The 24,192-nt window shown below is 36.6% G+C and overlaps 2 protein-coding genes across 6 annotated transcripts in view; both read left to right on the top strand.

Moving 5' to 3' along the window:
- Positions 1-24,192, top strand: part of SYT7 (synaptotagmin 7) — a 251,363-nt gene that overhangs the window by 55,209 nt on the left and 171,962 nt on the right. For 4 of the 5 annotated variants that reach the window (XM_072421756.1, XM_072421755.1, XM_072421754.1 and 1 more), the window contains exon 1: positions 18,753-18,830. The exons of the other annotated variant lie outside the window; for it this stretch is intronic. In XM_072421756.1, coding sequence (XP_072277857.1) covers positions 18,767-18,830 — 64 coding nt within the window. In that variant the 5' untranslated portion in view covers positions 18,753-18,766. Of the gene's footprint in view, positions 1-18,752; positions 18,831-24,192 lie in introns of those variants that run through there. 5 annotated transcript variants of the gene reach the window in all.
- Positions 18,198-24,192, top strand: part of MRPL23 (mitochondrial ribosomal protein L23) — a 706,510-nt gene continuing 700,515 nt past the window's right edge. Inside the window, exon 1 of the mRNA XM_072421761.1 lies at positions 18,198-18,205. The gene's annotated coding sequence lies outside the window, so the exon portion shown is untranslated. The remainder of the gene's footprint in view (positions 18,206-24,192) is intronic.

Here is a 24,192-nt window from a genome sequence, read left to right as displayed (position 1 = left end):
TTATATTGTTTTTTTGCTTCTTCTGGATCAGCTGCAGCCTTAGGATTCTGTATATGCAGGTCAGTGTGTTTATCTATCAGTGTATCCACCAGTAAGTTTTTAAATACCGTACCTCTGATTACATACATGTCAGTATGCTTCCTCTACACATGTACACAACTGCAAACATACTAAAGGTACAGCAAAACATTAGCATTGATTTGCAACAGTGACTAACAGTATGTCTCTGAACAGTGATCACCTTTCATTGTTTTGCTTTGAAACCATTCCTATGTGCCCACTTATCCAATTGGAAAAATAGAGGCAGAAGTTGTGCCTGTTTCGGCTACATTAACACCTCATGCTTGGTTTTCATGGAATAACAATGTGATTCTTTTTGCATTTTATTTGCATGCATTAATATTTACCCATATGAAACTTGCACTTTTGGACACTGCAACAGAGATGCATCAATATAAAGTTTATTCAACATACCCCACTAAAATGCACAGATGTGAATTTAGCCTATGGAACGGTTTTGAAAAAAAAAAACTGACCAGGATTTGTGCATACAAATGTTTTCCCCTCGTCACTCGGCTGTTTATTTAATTCCCTGGAAATCAACCATGTTATTTCCAAAGCAAAATAAACACAAAACAGAGAAAAAGCAATAATATATTAGGAAAAGTTCAATATACCTCTTATCTGATTCCATATAACTGCAGTTGCAATCACTGCATGTTTAACTGGGCTGTGCATGGAATTGCATGGCCTTGTTTCAAGTTATTCTCCGCCTCTTGAGCAGATAAATTCTAGACAGTGATTTTTCACCTCTTAATATAAATGTTAGGTTGCCTGCCTATGCTCTGCATGATTGCTTATGAATCTAATCAGTGCAAGCACAGTATACTTTTTTCTTCTGGATACTGGCATTTAGTTAAGGAATTGGCCCTTGGTAAACAATACCAGATACACAGCTTTCACATCTCAGTTCAGTTTTTTCTGCCTGTTTATTTGTAAATGTGTAGCACACAGTCTATCAGGGTAATTTTCTAGCTTGTTGTTAAATATTCACAAATGAGTAAATAAGTTCATATACGGTATTGTATGTTTTCCTGTCCTGCAGTTGTACCTTTAATTAGGGCTTTTTCAGATCCTTGGACGGAATAGGTCTGTTCATTATCTTTCTTTTGACAGGCAGCAAGAGCCAGCAGCATTTCCGTTGGGTTTTCTGGACACAGTACAGCGTACAGGGGTGGTTTGCTACTTCTGCGGTCCCCCTAGATTTGAATGGTTCAAGTGTTTAAAACACCTGAAAAGGCTTGTACAGGCATTTGCAAGTGCTTTTTTTAATGCCTCGTACTTAGTTTTTTTTTGTTTTGTTTTTTTAAAAAATGCCTATACAGCTATACAGGCTGTTGCAAATGCTTGTATTCGTGTTTGTAAATGCCTGCAAAAACCAAGCTTTTTTGCCTGAAAATGATCCTGGACATCTAGCTGTGCATAGTAGGTGTCCAAAAGAGGTAACACCCAAAGTTTTTTACTGCAGGTCTGAAAAAGCCCTTACTCTGTATTTTTCAAGTATTTGAAACATTAAGTGCTCATTTACGTTTATGTGTTTTGGTAACACTCATGTAATGGGCCTAATTTATTAAAGCTCTCCAAGACTATTATGAGTGAATTTGGATGATCCAGAAAACCTGGATTGGATCCAGTCCAGGATTTAAAACATTTGCCAAGTAATCGCAAATTTTTTTTCAGAAATCCATTCCAGGTTTGCTGGACCACCTAGGTTCACCCATGATAGTCTATGTTCTCCATTCTACCAGTATTAATGCATTGTGATGCTATTTGTTCTCAATACACGTGTTGCAATGTGCCGCCATACACAGGTATACTACTGTATGTTGTGGTTTGTTGCATTGTCAAAAATTGTGTTCTTTTGTCCATTCTTGTGTGTTGGCAAGCAGTACCTAATTGTAAGTTCATCTGCACTTTTTGTGTCTTGTAATTTCCATGCAAAGTCTCACATATTCTTGTAAATCTTTACGGTGAGGTCCACCATGATGCATGCTTAACTTGTCTGCTTGCACTACAGTGCCATGAAACTATGGAGGTGTGACCATCAGCATTGTCACAGCTAATTCAAAAGCCGGTAACTTGTCAATCACTAAATGACCCACAGGAACATATGGAGAACAAGTAAAGGAAGATCAGTCAGGGAAGGTTAAGGAAGAGTTTTATTTAGTATACAAGGCTTATGTATCACATAGTAACTTTATTTGGTGTTTATTTAAACTACAGGTGTCAAACATAAGGCCCGAGGGCCGAATCCGGACCATCTAGCCATTCTATGTGGCCCTTGGTGACTGTACCTCATCCAAGTGCCTGACATTTGCAGGCAGGCAGACCCAGTCCCAGAAAGCTAGGTAGAAGCCAGTTGCTTTTTCACATTCCTGCCGAGATCCAGCACCAAGCATGACTGTGCCAGTAGTATGCTGCTGCTGCTCCAGGTATGGAATCTCAGTGGGATGCTACATTAGCAATGACTCCAGACTCAGAGACACTGGCCTTCTCTTCAGCACAGTCAGTGGCTCCCCTCACATAGATAGGCCAAGACAGGCTGGGATAGGTCAGGTACACAGACCTCTGAAAACGCTGCTAAGAACAAAAAAGCAATCTCTCCCAAAATGTCCAACAAAAGAAAACTTGATGCAGAAGGGAGACAATTTATTAAAAGATGGGAAAGCGAATATATGTTCATGTTTCACAAAGACAAGCATGTTCCTATTTTCAGAAGATGAATCATGCACGAGGATGTCGTGTGATATTGTGTCTCAGGGTGAGGAAGGATCTATACTTCTACTAAGACTTTGTATGCTAATAAAAAGTTTGGCTCGCAACCTGTTGGCCTGTGTTTTAGATTTCTCCCTCTTATGTGATTTGAGTTTGACACCCCTGGTTTAAACAGTCTCACAGGAGGCTATAGTTGTACTTAACTGCAGTAGGGGAAAAAATCAGGTCTCGTCTCCTTTCTGTTAGGGCTCTGCCATATGGCAGAGCTGTAACAATCTCAGAAACTGATAAATAGAAACATATAACATTATAAAACAATGGTCTGTAGTACTTTGTCAGCCCCCAGTCATCAAGTGAGTTTACTACATTGAGATTTACAGTACATGCCAGTAAAAAATAAAAAAATGCACATTGAAATAAATGCAGGGAAATAAAAGTGGAGTTTGGTTTACCTGCTCAGTATTTCAGTTCTTATCCAGGTATAGCCAAAATACTCCCCCCACCTTATGCACGTAATCCAGTTATCTCAGAATTCTTGCTTGTGATACAAAGAAGCAAAATTCAGACATACTGATTTTTGGCATCTTACAGTCTCTCAAATATTGAAAGCAGAAAAAATGCTAGTACTAAAAAATTTCTGACAGCTAGCAGTCAGATTTACACTTCTCCGAAAAGCCTAAATTTAGTAGGTGAAATATGGGGCAGATATCAGGCATTCCCATGGGAAAAAGACAGCACACCCTCCTTAAATTCTAAGGTTGTGCATACCTGTAATCAACTGTATCCAGAAGATGAATACAGGTACACAAAACCCTAGATTTTGAGGAGGGCAGGCTGTCTTTTACGTATGATTGTACATCTGCATAACTGCAGTAGAAGTAAATGCAAAGATAATGTTCTAAAGTATTCTGTACCCTAAAATCTGCTCAGGTATGAAATAACCAAAAGACAACTCTAAATACCATGATTTTTTTATACATGTAGCTACTTTGTTATTATTTTTATTCATTTAATAAAGTGCGTCACTTTAAAGCAGAACAAAACCTAGTGTAAAGTCACCTGTCCGTGTTCTGTCGTGGGCGCCACCATCTTTATGCTTTTATGCTCTTCCTCATTACAATTTTTGGCCATCTTGATTGGCCAGAAAAGGATGACATAACTCCCATGCAGGCGCACGTTCATATTTGCAGGGGTAGCTGGAATGTGTCGCATATCCTGTCAACATATGCTGAGCTGCAAATGCGCAACTGAGGGAATTTTGAACTAAGAGACAGCGATAAGGCAGATAAGAATGCTTACTGCAGAAGTGACATTTCCTTTCCCTTTTTGCAATAGGGAGCTTCCTGATCCCAACATTTTTTGAATACCAGTCAACTAGTGATATCAATCTATGATCAAGTAAAGAGCTAACAGGCACTTCAGCCTACTCAATTTACTTTAATCTAACTATTGTATATTAGACATTTGACTGAATCTAGTCATCTCTTTTTACTTAAAATGTCAGTATATGAAGAATGTCCTGCTTGTTCTTCTATGGGATTAGATAAAATGGAGTATTACTTCTATTGTAATCAGACACAATGCAAACCTGATAGAAGGGGGGAAATTTTAGACCAAGAGTTAGGGTGGACAAACATTGTGCAAAATCAGGTAAATGATCATTTACCTGGATTACCACTGCGCATCACATTCAATGTTCAGTCAATATTTTGATTAAACGTTGATGAAAAGAGATCCATTTTTTATTTGATTTTGTTAAATTCATTATTTCAATTCAACATTAGGTTTAACCTGTTAAAATGCTTAAGCTCCTTTTTAGGCTTAAAGAAATGTTTCTTAAGTGAACAAACATGTACTTTGGAGTTAATAGGATTTCAGACCAGATTTTATGATTACTAATTTATTCCTTTCCCTAAAGGAAAGACAAGTTGCATTTTTTACACATTTTTTAATGAAATCACTGAAAGACTTTCCTATTTTTGATGAAAAACTCTTAGCAAGCACCCTGGTTATAACATCTTGAGAGAAAAAAGTTTTTATTAGCTAGTGTAAGCAGAATTCTGTTTGTTCAGTGTGGGCATGTAGAATGTGCCTAGCCCACAGTAAGACACTCATTTTCCAATCTCTTTGATATTACAAACTATGCAATTATTACATCTCAAAAAAGTCAACCCTGATATCTCTTTATAATCATGCATTATTCAAGATCTGTATCAGAATTAAACAAACAAAATTGTAGGTGACAACATGGCAACATATGAAAAAAGGGGAAAGAGCTAAGAAAAAACTTGAAGCCAATGTTATGGTTTTGCAGCTCATAGCTGTGATCTAATTAGGGACATAAAGATTGTATAGAATGCAATGGCATCAAAATGAAGAAATTAACTTGTAACTTTGAGCAAAATCAATAATTCAATAAACTTCATCCACTTTCTGAATCAACAGGTAAAAGTCTATGTTATTGGGGAGTTAGAAAAACAAAAAATAACTGAAAACAGAATTTTCATTAAATTTAAACATCCAAGTCCTCTCACCATAACTTGAGTAGCACATAAAGTAATGAGAAAAGAGAGACAAAAACATAAATGTTTTATTCTCAGTTTTTTGGGTATTATTGTGTGCAGAGAGTATTGAAAAATTACTTCTTTGGTCACAGGAATGACAAAAAACAACACAAGGACACATGGGGCTTGATTTAAGTTCCTCAAGGCGGGAGAGGATAAATTTATTTCATTGAAGCTGGGTGATTCAGCAAACCTGTTGGCAAATAATTTCAATCCTGGACCAGATCCATTCCTGGTTTGCTGGATAACCAATCTTTACTGATGAAAGTGTATCCTCCCCAGCCTTGGAGACCTTTACTAATTCATGATCATGTATTGCAATACTTATCACGTTGCTTGCAATTTTAAAACAGACAATTAAAACTTTTTTAATACCAGAAATACCAGGAATTAGTTCTGGGCCATCAGCAGTGCTGAGATTTGAATTTTTGGAGCACTCCCTCATCCTTACAGGAAAATCCACTTAAAATGATGCTAAACCTTCAAATTTCAGTATACTGTTTCTTACTTTTTCCATCGCTGCAGTATTTTTCATTTGTGAACCTTGGACTTGATGGTAGAAACGTTAAAGTGTACCTAAACTCAGAATTTTCACTTCACATAAAAGGGAAGAGAACCCTTTTATGTAGAATAAAAAATGTATTTATTTTTTTAAGCGCAACACCCTTTTTTTTTTAAAAAAAGGGTGCAGCACCACCTCCTAATTTTTGGCCGCCTAGGCGGTCAAGAATGAATGGTAACACAAAGCCTCTTGGGTGCTCCTTTTACGCAAGCCCGAGCTTTTTTGTTTAAAGATGCATGCGCAGTGAAATGGGCAATTTTTTTTTTCATGCTACGTCGCCCAATCTCTCGCCTGGGTTGGGTGACGTAGGGTGAAGAACCAGAAAGAGAAGACGAAGATGGCGGTGCCCGGAGCGCCGGCTCCTGTACGAATGTCGGAATGACGCAGTACCAGATGCCGTACACCCTCAGATTGATCGGTCTGCCCTGCAGGATTGAAGGTAAGTGTGTTTTAGTTTTGTTTTGTTTTTTTTGGAGTCTAGTTTCCTTTTAAATACTAAATCCTTTCTGGATAGTTGGATTTGGAGGGAGCCCACAATCAGCCTACTTGCTCTCCAGTGATATATAGAGCCTGATTTATTAAAGCTGACCCAAGCTAGAGAGAACACATTTTCATCAGTGAAGCTGGGTGATCCAGCAAACCTGGAATGGATTTCTTTAAACTCATTTGTCATTTGCTAGCAAATGTTTTGAATCCTGGACCAGATGCATTCCAGGTTTGCTGGATCACACAGCTTCACTGATGAAAGTGTATTCTCTCCAGCCTTGGAGAGCTTTAATAAATCAGGCCCATAATGTTAGCTAACCTTCTTTGTTAGTTCACATATGGACCTCAAACTTAGTGCAGGTTTACAAACTATGTACAGTATATATGTGAACTGCTTAAAGAGCAAACCTGGATATTCTAGAGAAACGAGAGTGGAGTCGAAGGGGTGAGTTAAAATGGTACAGAATTTAAAACAAAAATAAAAAAAAGAACTCACACATTTAAGGAAACATTAACATCACCTTATTGTGTTTTTTTTTTCTCTCTTGCACTGCTTTTTTATGTGTCAAATGTATAAAAGTATATAGGCAAATGCTAAATATCAGGCATGAGGCGGCAAAGGAAACACTCTCAGTAATCTTTGCTACAGAGCCCTCTATATACCGCATTGAAGACATGAAAGAGAGCAGAAATGACTTCCCCTTTGTTGATAACTTTGTATGATATGGAGGTAAGAATGTCAGCAAACAGTAATGATCATTACTTAATGGCAGAGTACAAAGAGTAATGATGTGTCACTATCAACCAACCAGATGTCAGCTATCATTAGCCTGACTACACTAAACTGTTAAAAATAGCCTAATTTGCTGATATGCTTCACAGCACTTCATTGCTCTTCATAACACATTATTACAAAAAAAGCAAATTGTTAAAAAGAATAAGACTGTCAGGCAGTGTGACTAGCATAGTGGATAAATATTGAGGCCAGTTACAAAGGGAAAAAAAGAGGTGAGATGGCTAAAATCTTCAAAATTTTAAACGTGTAACAGAAAGTGTTTCAAGTGTTTGATAGAAACAGGAGATTAGGACAGCATGACCTGCATTATGAACTGCCCTCTGGGTTTACCAACTGTGGCACAGTGGTTTCTTTAACAGGCCATTGAGAATGCCAAAAATATTTTTTTTGCAGGAAACTCCAGGGTGTGATTTAGTGGCATAGTCAGAAGAAGCAAACAGCAGGTGCTTGGCGAATAATGGGAACACCACAAAAATATCTATAATTTACTGCTAGGAAAACACAAGAGAATCAGCACCAGCAAAAATTGCATTTTGTTCTCCAAGCAACCTGTGGTCAGACAGTTCAAGGTTAGGTTAAAAATTCTAACTAGCACATACAAAATCTGTTTTTAAGCATAGTCTGAAGGTACTTTTTATGTGTTTTTCATTTAATTAATTAATGCATTTTCAAGAATTGTTAGAATGATAACACAGCTCAACCCAAAAAAAAAATTTTTCACTTGCCAAGGATTTTTCAATATATTTAGTGTATTTTAGGTCTGCTGAATCCAGAAATGACATCAGTTTCATTGAATTGGCTCTAGTTCTTGAAATAATACAAGAATCCGAATAGAAGATTTTACCAACAACAAATGTTACCACAGCATAATATTATCAATCTTTATTTAAACCCATGTTTTGCATTTTTATATTAAATGTAGCATTATTTTCATGAAACTTTTATTTGCCTTTTTTTTTATTCATACTTTTTTTTTAAAGAAATATGAGTTCTTCAAAAAGAAGTTGTTTATATGACCCTAATGTTTTTTGCTACATTTGTGGTGAATATTCTCAGCAAAAACAGAGAATAAACATTACAGAATTTGTGAAACAGGCATATCTTGCATATTTTGGTAATAAATAGGGGGACCAAGATAAGTATTGGGCTCCCCAGATGGTATGCAAAACTTGTGTAGAGTGTCTACATCAGTAAAAATATGGAAAACTGAAAAGTTTTAAATTTTGTGTACCTATGGTATGGTAAGAGCCCCAAAATCATTATAATGATTGTTATTTTTGTGCTGGGAATGTAAAAGGTTTCAAAGAAAAACAAGTGGGAGTACCCTGATTTGGAATCAGCAAGACGACCTGTGCCGCATGGTGCTGATGTTCCCATACCAGTGTTCAGTACACTCCCTGATATTCCTGTATCTGACATGGAGGATATACAGGGTTTGGAGTGTAATCCATGAGTAAGCAGTGGAAGTGAATATGAAGGAAGTGTTTTATCAATCCAGCAGTTCTCCCAAGAAGAGCTCAATGATTTAATACGTGACCTAAGTCTGTCAAAACAAGCATCTGAACTTTTAGCATCTTCATTAAAGAGTCTTCATTAAAAGAAAAGTACTGTCTGAGACCAGAAGTTAAAATACCGGTTTATAGGACAAGAGAGGTGACACTCCTACCATATTTCAGAGAAGATGGAGACTTTGTGTACTGTTGTAACATCCCTGGACTACTAGCCCATTTGGGAGTACCAGAATACCGAGCAGAAGACTGGTGGCTTTTTGTAGACAGTTCCACTCGAAGTTTGAAATCTGTTTTACTGCATAATGGCAACTGCTATGTATCAATTCCAATTGGTCACTCAGCAAAACTGAAGTGGTCTTGCAAAAGCTTTGCTATCATGAACACCAATGTTCCATATGTGCTGATTTAAAAATGGTGAACTTCCTACTTGGACAGCAAAGTGGATACACAAAGTACCCATGCTTCATATGCTTGTGGGATAGTGGAGCAAAGCAGGATCACTGGAAAAATAAGACATGGCCTCCAAGGGAAAACATGAAAAAAGGTCCAGAGAACATCATTAACGAGCCAATGGTTGACAAAGAAAAAATCATTCTCCCTCCACTACACATAAAGTTGGGATTAATGAAGCAATTTGTTCTGAAAAAGGACGGTGATTGCTTCAAATACATTTGTAGATTCTTCCCTGGACTGAGTACTGAAAAATTAAAATAGGAATCTTAGATGGACACCAGATTTGGAACTTTATAAATGATTCAAATTTCACAAGTTACATGACTGATACTGAAGCTTTTGCCTGGCACAGCTATGTCATGGTTGTCAAGAACTTCTTGGATAACCATAAAGCACAAAATTATGATGAAGAACTGGTACAAAACTTGCTCTTAAACTTTAAAAATTTGGGTGCAACTATGAGCATAAAGGTACACTATCTCCATAGCCATTTGCAAAAACTTCCAGAAAACCTTGGCAATTTCAATGAGGAACAAGGGGAGAGGTTCCATCAAGATATAAAGGTGATGGAAGAAATGTATCATGTCAGATGGGATAGACACATGATGGCAGACTACTGCTGGAGCCTTCAATGTGATTGTTCTGATCATCAGCATAAAAGGAAATCATACAAACAGAGTTTTTCAATAACGTCTTTGTGATTAGTTCTGTAAATATACTGAATATAGAATTTATTGACATTAACTATTTTAAGAATGTAATTTTGTATACGTAGGCAAATCTAGTTTAATTTTGCCTAATTTTCATGTTTCATTAGTTTTCTATGGGGTTATTATTGAGGTCAATATTTCAAAAACTAGAGCCATTCTAACAAAACCAATACCACATTTGGAATCTGTGAATCAAACATAATGCAAAATGACTTTAATCTGTTTGTCAAGAAAATGTTTGTTGACCAGTATAATTGTTGAACATTTATATAGAAAAAATATTTGGCTGTTGTGTTGAAAGTAAAGTTAGTTCTTCCTAAATCTCCTTAAATCTAGTAGTTTTGTCAAACTGGCATTTCTTATACTAGTCAATCCCTTACTGTCTTTTTACAATTTGAACAGAAATGACAACATCTCCCTAGTACATAGGCTCTAAAACTTCATAAAAGTTCATGTGATATACTTCTAATGCTTTTTTATGTATTTATGATTCTTATTGATGCATGTTAATACATAAAAAAAGCAACATGCAGGAAATTCCCTGCAGTGCAATAATGTGAACAGCTTTCATACAAAATAATGTTTTTATTCAGTGCATGACAAAATGTTTTACATTATAGCAATTAATCAAATATTCAGTTTTATCTATTCAGTGCAGTATGAAAAAAATAATAATCTGGTTGCTGCTATTGGCATCAAACACAGTTCTTCCTTTTCCTGTATAAAATGTTGTTTTAACTTATAGCAGTAATATATGAAGTATTAAATAGTCTGGAACAGTTTAAGCCCAGCTAAGAAACATTGCCTAGCAGGGCCAAACTATTGGCAAGGCAAACAATGCATGTTTAGAGAGACGGTGAGAGTAAAAGGGACCCTTTGCCAAATACATAATTGTAATGCTGAGTTGAAGTGTCGTATTTCTAATCACTGCTGTGAAGTATTTCACTACTGGGGCCTGGTTCTATACATTTTAAAGCGACAAAATGCCAGCTACATTACCTAATTATTTAATTCAATGTTGATGCTAATATTCATGTCACACCCATTATTCATGACTACCTGACTACAGCACCAACCTTGTAGCCACCTTCATAGTCCAAGAAAATATACAAATTTTTTTTTATAGTTGGCGCTATATAAATCCTGTTTAATAATAATAATAATAATAATAATAGCTGATACAAATATTATCTATTAAATTTATTTTGTGGAAAAAAAATTAATGGCTAATTTATTTCGTTGTACGTAATTAAAGTTTTATTTATTTAAAAATATATTAAAATCCGCAGCCCTTTCGGGCTTACATGTAAATGACTCTAAATCCCAAGCTCTTAACATCAATATTCCTGATCGCCAGCTTCTTCGGTCAAAGATAATTTTGATCTCTGCTGGGAGGAGAACTCGCTGCAATACCTGGAGATACAATTAACGCCCACTTATCAGTCCCTGTTTCAGGCCAACTACACCCCTTTACTTAAAAATCTAAAATCTATTCAGATTTGAAAAATTAGTCCTCAGCTCCTCCATTCTGGCTAGGCCAGATAGCGAATGTTAAGATGAACATTTTACCATATATCCTATACCTATTTCGCACCCTCCCCATTCAGGTCCCATCCTCAGTTTTGACATCTCTCCAAAGCAAAATCATGAATTTCATTTGAGGGTGTAAATGAAGTAGGATCCAGAGGAAGACAATGTTTGCCCCTCGTTCACAAGGGGGCTTGGGAGTTCCTCTTTTCAGTCACTACTATATATGTGCCCAAGTTTCACAGTTCTCGCACTCCACAATACGAGGGATTAGGCTACAATGGGTAGCTTTGGAAGAGTCTGCTGTTTTTTTGGGAAATATTGAACCTTTGATGTGGTCTTCTAAGAAATAGACAACTCAGAAGGTGTCCTTCATTGTATAACTCCCTTCAGATATGGGATACATAGCGATCTTTCCCAGCGGTGTGTTTGGCTCATGCTCCTCTCACCCCCTTGTGGAATAATCCGGAGTTCACTCATGGCAAAGATCTAGAGAGATTTGTCTGGTGGATTGGCAAAGGGTTTGAGTAAATACATGACATTATCAATGTTCATGATATTTCTAGTTTTAAATATCTAGTCAGTAAAATTGCCAGATTGCGAGTATTTTCACTATCGGCAAATTCGATCCTTCATGTGCTCCAAAATTCGGCTGGCCCTTAGCCCAGTGCGACCCACCGTATTTGAAAGTTCCTGCAAATCCCTGACCCACATGAAGGGTCAAATCTCACTGATTTACACTGTATTAATGACCTCCTCGCACAAATTGAAATACATGTGTTCTTGGGAAGATGATTTGGGGATCTTCTTATCCAGGGAGGAGTGGAATGAAGTTGCTTATCCACTTCGAAAATTTCGCTCATCTCAGCCCTGGTGGAGGCAAACTAATAGGTACTATTAGTTGGTATCTGGTACCAGAGAGACTCTCGAAATGTCACCCCTCAGCTTCTGCTTTGTGTTTTCAAGGCTAGGATACCAGGGGCACAATGCTGCATATGTAGTGGCCTTGACCAGTAGTCTATTGGACAAAGATATTTGATATCACTTCTAAGGTTTTGGAGAAGAATGTGCGGGTTTCTCCAGAGGTAGCTCTTTTTAGCAGTTGTGATCTGGTTGTTCCGAAACCCTCCCTGAAACTCTTGAAACTTATTATGTTGGCTGCCCGGATCACTCTTGCTAAGTCTTGGAAATCCAATACAATAGTCCTGGACCCATTCTTTGCCAGGATGGATTGGATTTAGATCAACGACAGGATGACACATTTTCTCCTCAATAAAATGGTGAAATTTGATAGGATCTGGGACCCCTGGAAAAGATATAAATCCCCCACTATGAATATTTAAGGCTTCCTATTTTTAGGAATGTGTTGGTTCCCCCCACTCATAATCCCCCCCCCCCTTCATCTTTTCCGCCCTGTTGTCTTGTCTTGTGTTCGTCTCTTCCTGATCATTGTTATTTTGTGTTTGTGACATTTTCATTTTTATTGGTTCAGACTTTGGATGCATAAACTGTCTAGAAGTTGTTCACATACTAATTATTTGGCCTCGTAAAAAAACATACATTTCTAATGTTGTTAGTCCAAAAGTCTACTGTTTCATGTTGTTGTTCAATATTCTTTTATGGTAACTCCAAATCATGTTATAAAAGAGTAGATTTCTTCATTTGGTTATCAATAGCAGCGTTTTTCCACAGTAAAACTAAAAATATGACATGCTGTTTAAAACTTAGTTCACAGTAACTCTTTAAAGGGCTGGAGTAGTACATCATACAGTATAGATTGGTATTTGTTGATGATTCAGTGGTACATATCAAATGCAAAGTATACATTTGTCTAGTAAATACTAACAAAGAAATTCTGAAATGGCAACAACGTACACAAACTCTATAAAAAAACATATCCAGATAGACAAAGCATTCATGATTTAGAAAAGGGAAAGGGAGAAAGCTGCCCCCTCAATTACTCACTAATCTGATAAACTAATCAAATTGAATTTATTAATAAAATGTATGCTAAGCAGAATTTGTCTTATAATGTCAAGTCTGCCACAGCCCTGTGTTGCAAGGCTAAATTGTGCAGAGTGGTGAGGCACTCATTCCTATTTTATTATAATTACACAGTATTTATATAGCGCCAACATAATACACAGCGCTTTACATTCATTAGTCATGTTACTAGCTGTTCCTCAAAGGAGCTCACAATCTAATGGCCCTACCATACTCTAAATGTCCCTACTTATTTGCATTTAGAAATGGTTGAGTATGAACTTGCATCCTGTGATGGTAACATCAGAATTCTGGTCATCAGGATAAATCTAACTGTTATTATATATATATCAGCCCTTAACACTAATGTCACTGGGAATGAGAGTAAGTTATAGTCAAAAATGTTCAGACCAGAACAGGAAATGAGATCTTCCAATAGAGACTTTTGTTCCACATAGAACAGTTTAAGAATAGATACTCTCAATTCCTTTTAAGCCTACAGGAAAGTTAAGGCACAACCACCCAATGAGATACATAGCATGATAAAAAACTAACAAGCCTTCTCTATTGTTCGTAAAGGAAAAGAAACATTATTTTTTTAGAAACAGTATGCACCAATCAACCTAATGTAAGTGTTCCTGCAAAACTACAAAATGTAAAAATCAGCCTGATGTAGAGGCCCAGCCAAGTGTAGTCAATGATAGCAATGATGCAGTCAGGCAGACAGACACATGTTTTCCATGCACAATACCTGTTATGCTGAGAAAGTTAGACCCATTAAAAAAATGCCCGCTATGCTGAAAACATACAGTGAGAAAAAGAATCTGCTAACAGCATTAATGTTGTTCTTTTAGACAAGGCCCGTGTATTCATCTGCTGAATTTACCACAGTTTTAAATGATTGCATAATGGCATGCAGCCATTGCAGTTTTTTTCAAGGTATTCTTTTTTTTTTTTTTTTACAAATCTTTACATTATAATCTTATTTCCTCAGAGTGTTATTTTAGTTTTAGAAAATAAATGCAATGAATATCTTTTACAAATAAAAGTGTGCAATGTTCTTCCCCAGGCTCAACCACGTTCCCCCAGCCACTCTAATTGAACTCAATAGGAGCCATTGGGAACAATTTTGTGCGCACATTTTTTCATAGGACTGCGTCTGCAGTTTGTAGTGGGGTTCCTGAAAGCAACAACCTCAACTGCACTCAACCAGATGAAAAAGTGTTTGTCAAAGTCTGCAATTGACAGCGTAGTAGTTAGGGAGGGGTGGCTGGGTACATCAGCTGTGGTTTTCAATTATTACAATTTCAAGTTATGACCGTGTCAAATTGCGTTACTGTTTGTGTTGCCACAAGGTAAATGTATTTGAGCTGATTCACTGACTAAAAGAATTATACTCTTCATTCAAAATATTGTGGGAATATCTGCTTTAATTTTCTAATTAGGTCATATTAGGTGATGAAAGTTAAAATAAATGCACAGGAAATTTGCTTTTCACATGATTGGATAACTGAATTAAATATTCACACTGTTTTAATATGTGAAGATTAGCACCCATATTAGTACATCAGCCCCATCTTCCTGACCACTGCCAATGAACAGGAAGTTAAGGATAATCCAATGGGTTAGGGAATCCATCCCACTGGATTAAGCAACATAGGGGAAGTTGTCCTATGAAGACACCCCTTCAAATGAAAACTGTGTAAAAAGAAATTCTGCCAATGGAAATTGCCAATGGAAAGCCAATGGAAATCATCCCAATGGGTCATAAATGTAAAAAAAAATCCTGTGTTTGCCGATCAAAAGCATTTACTTTCATTTGAATAGCTAATCAAATGCCAATCTGTTAGAATAGCAAATGCAGCATTGGAAAAGAAAACCAATGGACACTTACCTTAATTTTCTTCAGAAGCAAGAAAAGACTCTCTGTTATCATTTTGCCGTAAGGTAGGAAAGAGGTCAACCTCCTTACCAGCTCATACTAAGATGACATTGCTGTTGTGACAGGTGGCTAATACAAATAAGTAACAGCACACATTTCCTTTCATAATAAACAAATCTGAACAGTTAGAAGATATGCATTTTCATTTAAGTGTTCTTCTATAATATTGTATTTTTATCTATTCCATGTGAACCACTAACAGTTATATCCTACTTTTTCAAGCTTATTGTTATTAAATTAATGTGGGCAGACTTGCTATTAATTGGTAATAATTTAGGTGGTTTGGTTAAGTGGCATTTACAGGAATGGAACATATATAGGATAGGATACTGATAAGTAAATCATATGCAGAGATGTTAAAAAAAAACAAATTTTTACTAACTCGTGCTGTAAATGAAAGTTCAAAGCTCTCCAAAATGCTGTTTAGTTTTGCAGTTTAAGCCTTATCTGCCCTTTCTTGTGTATGTGGTTTAATGATTTATTAATATTGTTTTCTGAGTCTGCAAGGCCTGGAGGTCCTAAATGCCATTCTAGGTTTAATCTGGACAGTCAAGTGACTCTTTCGTACATCCCCTCCTAATTTTCCCCAGGGCAAGAGGGGAAGCAGGCAGGCTGTGTAGGAGGGAGATGGTAGGCAGATGACATGTCCCTGATTAAGCAGGAAGAATTGAAGTTCAATATGTTCACGGCTGAGAAAAGCGCATTGCTGACGGGAGCCGAATCAAACTCTCCCCACGCAGCCGGCTGGACAGGAAATACGCTTGTTTGGCTTGTGTTTTGCCCAACATTCAGTCCACCATGCCAGCAACACTTGTATTATTTCTCTTTGCCATCATACAATGCCAAGGATGTCAGTAGGCTCCACATGGCAGCATTGCTGGCATCTGCCTATCTTATGCAGCAGCGTTTACAAATCACTGTACATCAACAAGGAAGAATGGGGAGCTTAATCGGATACTTTTCAGTAAACACTTGTTTATATCTAAAACTATCATAGGATTTTAAGTGTATTTACAGAAAAAAATGAATGTCTTTGTGGTTTAAAATATATGTATGGTATTTGGGGCTTCAGATTGTCAGGTACACAAATTTAGGTATTTGTTTTTGGTTGTAGTCCACTATCAATTTATAACTGACCTTATGACCTTCTTTAAAATAAAACAAAAAAAAACTTCTTTTAAATGTGTGTCAGCCACAATGACCTCCTACAGGAGTGTTAAAACTCCAGTCTTCGAGGGCCGGAATCCTCACACATTTTTAGTATTTCTATAACAGATAACAGTTAATTTAGCAAGCTATGGTTTACAAAAAGTCAGAGAATTAAACTTTTTATATGAAAATCTCAAGCACCTCAGTTGGATACACTTTTATATGGTAAGAACATTGGTACAAAGTTTGCAAAGGTGCAGAGTAATATTTTGTTATTTTGGCAGCCTCCTAGTGTAATTCTTATATAGATATGTTTTGTTTATATATGCAGTGCTTTGTAACCACCCACAGTTTACCAGATTTTATAGTATTACAACTTGAAATGCATTGAAATTGAAGGTACTTAAATTTTTCAATATAATTAACGTTTCTGGAGATGCAAAACTACATTTTATTGTTGCAAATGGATAATAAAAACAGACATTCATTCTTTGAAGAAATTTTCAGTCCACAAAACTAGCAATTGGTAGAATACCCTTTGCTTGCAAATACAGATTGCATCATTCAGGGTGAATCTGTACCAGCTTTTCATACCTGGATCTTGCAATTATTGCTATTTTGCTTAGAAAAATATATCTGTAGTATTTACCATGGGTGAACAGCAATTATCAAGTATTACCTTATTTTCTCATTTGGAATATTGTCTGGGGTTTTGACAGAGCCATACTTAGCTATTCTTCCATTTTAACAACCGTAGTATGTAGTATACTACATACCATATGTAGTATGGCTGTAGATTTAAGTCCTTGTTCTGCTGAATATTTAACCTTCACCCCAGTCTCATATTTTGTCAAAGTCACTCTTTCCATTATGTCCCTAATTGTAGCCATTCCAATAAAAGGCATTACCCTAGCGTAATGGCCTGATTTATTAAAGCTCCCGAACACTGGAGAAGACAAACTTTCAATAATTAAGCTGGGTGATCCAGCAAACCTGGAATGGTTTCCTAAAAGTAATTTGTTATTTGTTAGCAAATGTTTTCAGTCCTGGACCCGTCCTGTGTTGCCCAAATTTACTGATGAAAGTGTATCCTGTCCAGCCCAAGGGAGTTTAAGCCCCCTAGCAGTAATCCTGAGTGTGACTGGATTTTACTTGCAAAAAGCGGTATTACTGAGTCACACTCGGGGTCACTTTTAACTAAAAAAAAAACCCTTTACTGTGGATGTTCATCTCAGGGTAATGATCAGTATTGGCTCTCCAACACACCTAGTATGATTTTATCAGATCAAAGAACATTTTCCAAGCTTCCTTTATTGTTTACATGCTGTTGACAAACTCCAAAAATATTTTCTAGCAATGACTTTCTTTGCATCACTCTTCCATAAAACATCTTTGTAAAACATGTAAGTTATAGTTAACACATGATGTGATGTGATGATAATCAGACCAATAAAGACATTTGTTTTGTCTTTCACATTTTAAGATTTTTTTTGCGCATCACTTTTCTATTTAGACTAATCATGCAGCTCAGGTGTTCATCTAATTGTGCTGCAGTTAGCTGAGCGCTCACTTCAGGTGTGTGATTGAAACTACTGAAACCAAAAAATCAGCTTCATATACAGCCATAGAATGGATACAGCATTGGCAACTTATAAAATCCTTCAGTATAGGTCCTTGTTAGCAGCTGATCATGTTTAGCAGCATCCAGTCAGGAACCATTCTAATATGGGGAAAGAGCAGAGTGATAACATTTGATGACTTACCCGAATTCTGCTTCTCCTTCACTGTTTTTTATAGTATATTTGTGTTCAACCTTTTATTTAGATGGGAGTTTCATAGAAATTGTCCAGCAACAGAGTTGTGCATGAAGAAGAGCAGGGAGGGATTCACTTGCCGCTACTGGTCAACTTCTATCTGTCAGACAAGGCAGGTGTCTTCTAGTTTAATGAAACTGATATAATGCCATGAAACATACTGTACAATTTTTGTAAATGCTAATATGCACCATCGGTGTATGCTGTCTCTGGGACTATATAAAAATGATATTGTTACACAATTTCTGGAGGAGCCAGTTAACCTGTGAATGAACACTAGATTAGTGTTTTTTTACACCCTACCTTCCACATATCCCTGATTCCCAATACCAGTGAAACTAAACTCTTTTTACACTCATCTATCCCTGTTCTACTGTGGGCGCCGCCATGTTCTTCCTTCTTTTTTTTCTTGTTTCAGTCTTCAGCCATCCTAATTGGCTAGAATGATGTTACTCCTGTGCAAGCGTGCTGGAGATCATTCAGTCCCAGCAGCCATGGGAAGCCAGGATGCTATGGGTATGGCTAGCTCATCATTTTTGACAGAAAATGATCAGGCAGGTATGTTTAAGTGAAAATTTAGTTCCAGCTTTATTCGAAACACTGATTTTTTTTGGTACAATAAGGGAAGTTAGAACCTACTTTAGGTATTGTATTTTTTTTTTTGTGTCCACCATATTAAACTGATTTCCTCATATTACATTTTTAGGTGACGGGACTTTAGCTTAAATTTCACATTAGTATAAATGTACTTATAAATAAGAAGTATCTTATTTATTTCCCTTTTTTATTACAGACCAAAAAAAATCGTTTTAAAGGGAAAAAGAAAAGTTGGATTTAAAAATTGTTATGAGCGGGGGATTTAAGGTAATCTGAATATACCTTCATAACTTAATAACCTGTTTGTTCAGTATATGACTTGAATAGATTTTCCCAGCAAGTGTTACTGCGGTCTAACACCTACACAAAGAGCAGGCAAAATTTTGCTATTCATACTGGCCCCGGAGTATTTCTTTTGTTAATTAGATATTTTGTCAGTGATCAGGAGGAAAGGTTGGAGTTTTTAATAGGCTTTTATTCTACAAAATCCAGGTGCCAAATTCAAATGTGATTAGTTATTATAATCTAAATATGGGAGGAAAATCATGTTTTTTATTGCCGTATAAATATTCAGATATATATTGTAGTCCGCCTTTGGAAACACACCAAGACATCATTCACTTTAAGATTGCCTGTAAATTTCTGCAGCATTGTTCAACAGAATTATAAAACTCACTGACTGTAACAGTGTTCTGCGAACATTCATTAGGATTTTGGGCACAGGTAAATTGAAAGTACAATTGAGATATGAGAATGTGTCTTGTTTTACCCGTACAGCTAGTCCCAATTGACTTTGAGGTGTTGCTTTCATGCTGATGTAAAATACTCCTTGAAGAGGATGGATTTCTGAGAATGATTTAAAGAAAATGTATTATATGGAAATAGATTTTTGCACATGATATGTTATCTGAAGGGGCATTTTGTCCTCATTGTTTTTTGTCAACATATACTTGAGCCAGTTGTAGCCTCCATACAATGTTCTGTTCAGGGTTTGCATAATTTGATGCTGTGCAGTCACTTGATTGAGAGAGGCTACAGAAGGCACAGTAGAGAAAGTAAACACAACATTTTCACAGGGCTAGGTTGTGCCCACTGGTGCATTGTAGTACCGCAAAGCACAAGACATGTGTTGGTGTACTATGTTGCCATTCAAAAATGCAGTTCATTTCCTTGGCCAACTTACTTAGATATAGGGAAAATCAAGAGTGTCCTCTGATATCACCAAATTATTTTTAAAAAGCACAAAGTATCTGCAATCATTTTACCTGTAAAAGGCCAGAAACGATAAAACTAGTGGTTTAAACTAGGAGATTTATTTGGGTGATGTCCAGAGGCTTAAACTATGTCAGACCTAAGACTGATAGAGATTAACATTTAGAACATTGTGACAGTTATTGTAATACACCTTGCCTGGCTTCCTCATAAAGTGGTATCTAACACAGAGTAAGTAGTAGGCTCTCCTACATTTCACAAGATGTAGCAGAATACAAGAAGTCTAAAACTGCTTCTCCTAATTTAAGCATTTATGCAGGGAAACAATAACCACTGTTAACTGGAGCCTGGGGTCACACTATGGGCCTCATCTAGACTTTAGAATTTTACTCCCATTAGCAATCGGCAAAATCCAGGGCATATTGTGTAAACAAAATGGAGAGGGATAAGGTAGGGTTCTGCAGATATGTGTGTCACCAGCTCATCATGGAGAATCCAGTAATAACCCAACTATGTTTTCCAACCAGACCAACCCTTGTGTGTGCAAGTTCTGCATAAATATTAGATCACCACCTAAATTGGCTAAAAAAATAATTGGTAAACGCTCACCTATATATATCTGTGGGCCAATTCAAGAACAGTAAATATATGTACATAGGAAATATCTGTACTAGAAAAAAAACTAGTGTCTGGTACGTAAATTTACCTTTAATGAAAAATGCTTAAAACATTATATGACAGGTATAGGGTATAAGTGGAACTAAACTCATAAATTGAAGTTTTGCAATCTTATAGGAAAAACCTTGCCCTGAAAAAATACTTTGTCTTTAATTGCTCCAGACAAATAGCAGAAAATGTTGTGATATGTGATTCTTTCTAGTAACTCTTGTTCTGTTGCTTTATAACTATAAATCGTTCTGCTGTCATAGCTTTAATAATTAGGTGGATTTGTGCTTTCTCCACTATTCGGCCACTTCCTGGCCATTATCAACCAAGTGAACAGTCCAGCAATCATCAGGGAGTCACCTGTGACTTAAGGAAGTAAAGCCCTGCTCCTGTACAATGATAGGTGCCACTACACAGAAGCACACTAACATGGTATAGTAAGTCAGCAATGGTGTCCTGTTGAAGGGAGCCTCAGATTTTAATTTCCTCTTGTCATGGCAGTTACAGGTGCGTCAGTATGATTAGTCTTGCCGAATGATACCCACACCCTGGGGGCACACATTGAGAACATGGTGACAAATGAGATCACATCAATCAGGGTTTTCCTCTTTAATTCTCACTGAATATTACTTTATAGAAGCCTGAAAGGTATATATGATTTTGTATAAATACAGACATGTACACATATAGTGTACAGCACAATGTTTGACATCCACTAAAAAGACAAGGCACCATGGTTTACAGTGGCTTTCAAGATTTTCTAAATAATTTAAAAACTAGATCTATGTATTTTGCATGATGTGGATAAGGTGTCAAAGCAAAGAAAATACAAATTTTTATTTAAAAAATTTATTTAAATTTTATTTAAAAAACAAATAAAAATTTTTTATGTTGTGATGCAGCTTAGAATGAGCTTTGGGCTACATACATTATTATCAGGTTAATGAATAAAGGAGCCATGTGGGAGTCAATCAAGTTTGTATTTTGATGTACTAATAAAATATAAAAACATGTAGAAAAAAATTGTCATAGCTGTTGAAATCAACTTAAAGCATTACCTGGACATCTTAAAAGACAAACAATATTATTAATTGTTAATATTTTGATAATTTTTACTCACCTTGTTTGCTGTCAATAATTAAATATTAATTAAATAAACTTTGTGGCAGGGGTGCCTGAAATACAGGAGTGGCTTAACTGAATATGTGCATCCATTGGCAACTAATATAGTTAACTGGCATCTTGCCAGCTGCTCAGTCACTCGCACAGCAGCCTTGGTTCTTAAAGAACCAGCTGGCAATAGTGAGTGGTAAAGAACGCTAGTGATATTTAAACAACAGCCACACAGCATAGCCTGTCAGTCTAGCAATAGAGACCTGCATTTTCTCAGCTACAGTTAAGTATCACAAATCTTATACCTCCCTGTAACAGGACAGTGAAAGAATAACTGCATACTGATGTGTTTATCTCTCTGTCACTCCATTTTCTCTTTCTGCTAGCCTAATCCTTGTTGGTACATAAACACGTCAGCACAACTGGCTGGCTTCTTGTGCTGCTTCTCCCTTTTTACCGATCTAAGCTCTTCTGTACAGGGATTGCAAGAGGGGGATAGCAAATGCTTTGCTTTAAAAAATAAAATAAACTGAATGATGCATTAATAAGTACCGGGATATAACAATACATGTCTCCACATGGCTCAGAGGTTATCACTCTGGCCTTTGCAGTCCTAGGTTCAAATGTCAGCCAGGACACTATCAGCATGGAGTTTGCAGGTTCTCCCCATGTTTGCGTGGGTTTCCCTGGATATTGCGTTTTCCTCCAACTTTCCAAAAAACTTGCAGTTAGTTAGGTTTATTGGCTTCCCCCCAAAATGACCTTAGACTGTATTAAAGACATATGACATATGAGGTAGGTACATTTGATTCTGAGCCCCTTTAAGGGACTTTGTAAAGCGCTGCGTAATATGTTGGTGTTATATAAATACTGTATAATATTATTAAGTGCAACTTTATTGTTTATTTTTATTCTTATAGTTGAATGATCCACAAGGTTTCCTTGTTGGGAGTCACTGCTCTAGGCTATTAGAGCCTTTTGAAAGCCAAACTACAGATATTTCCTGTTGCATTCTGTGCACTAAAAGTAAAAAAAATAAACTATGTGGAATAAATGAGACATCCTATTTATAGTCACTGAGGGTAGGCAGAACTAGAAACTTTGCTGTCAGAATCCTGAGTTAGTTTATGGGTAATGGAATAATGGGTTTTCACTTACTAAACTGTGTTAAAAGAGAACTGATGCACAGATGAATTTAGGATTTTTTTTTTTACCATGAGTCCAGAGCTCATGCACTAATGTCTCATTTTATCATTAGAACCATCTTAAAGGTACTAATGATCACCAATATTCCAGCTGTGACATCCTGGGGACATCCCCCAGCTTGTTCACAGGCATTTTCAAATCTATTTGCTTATAATTTTAAAGATTGTGATTTATTTTACATCCATGTACTCACCTTTTCAAATCTTTTAGAGAAGGAATTCAATAATTAAATCATCCTCTCTGACGACTTGCAGATTATAGGGCTATGTAGAAAATTAATAGAGCTCATTGTCGATGTTGGAAGAAATATTTTTTCAAAGAGATTTTATTATGTGCTTGTCCCTTTTCTGTAAAAAAAAAAAAGGGGGTCAAACTTTTTTATAGGTTGCATTTCAGCCATGTGTTGGTCCAGCTGAGCAGATAATGGGGCATGTGATTTCTGTTGTTAACACCCAAGGATGGCAGATGTATCCCCAATTGAGACATTTAGCTACGGTATGACCAATTTACCAGAATCTAAAGCTGTGTACACACGTTTAATAATTGTCATTGGAAAACATCTTTCATGATCCTTTCTAATGACAAAAGACTGAACGAGCGCTGTACATACAGTGCTGTTCTGCTCTACGGAGAGGGGAGGGGGAGAACGACGCACCCTGCTGCGCTCCCTCGCCTTTACTTTCATTACGATCGTCGAGACGATGAATGGCGAGCACTGTGCACACGCCAAATTCTCTTCCAATCTCGGCCTTGAGGCAATTATCAGACGAGAATCATCTGTTGTGTGTACGTAGCCTTAGTTTTGCAATGTATTTACAAAACAGCAACAGAGAAAAAGAATGCACAATGGAAATCTTTTCTTTATTTATTATTATTGGTGAATAAAAGAAGCCTAAAACATGAAGCAAAACAAAAGATAGTAATAATTTCTAATGTGCAAAGCCAGAACCTATACTTAAACACTAACCCTGTGGCATGGAAAGTGCCAAAAAAGATAATCATATACCTCAATTCACTTGTGATCATGTTTGCAATCCATTATTATCCAGTATACTTGTTAAAAGGATGCTATTTTAGCAGTGTATTTTTATTTTCCATTGTGTGTTGGTTAAAATGATACCTCCTT

The sequence above is a fragment of the Pyxicephalus adspersus genome, chromosome 9 (genome assembly GCF_032062135.1).
Source record: "Pyxicephalus adspersus chromosome 9, UCB_Pads_2.0, whole genome shotgun sequence".
Lineage (NCBI taxonomy): Eukaryota > Metazoa > Chordata > Amphibia > Anura > Pyxicephalidae > Pyxicephalus > Pyxicephalus adspersus.
This window is presented reverse-complemented; position numbering and strand designations above follow the sequence as displayed.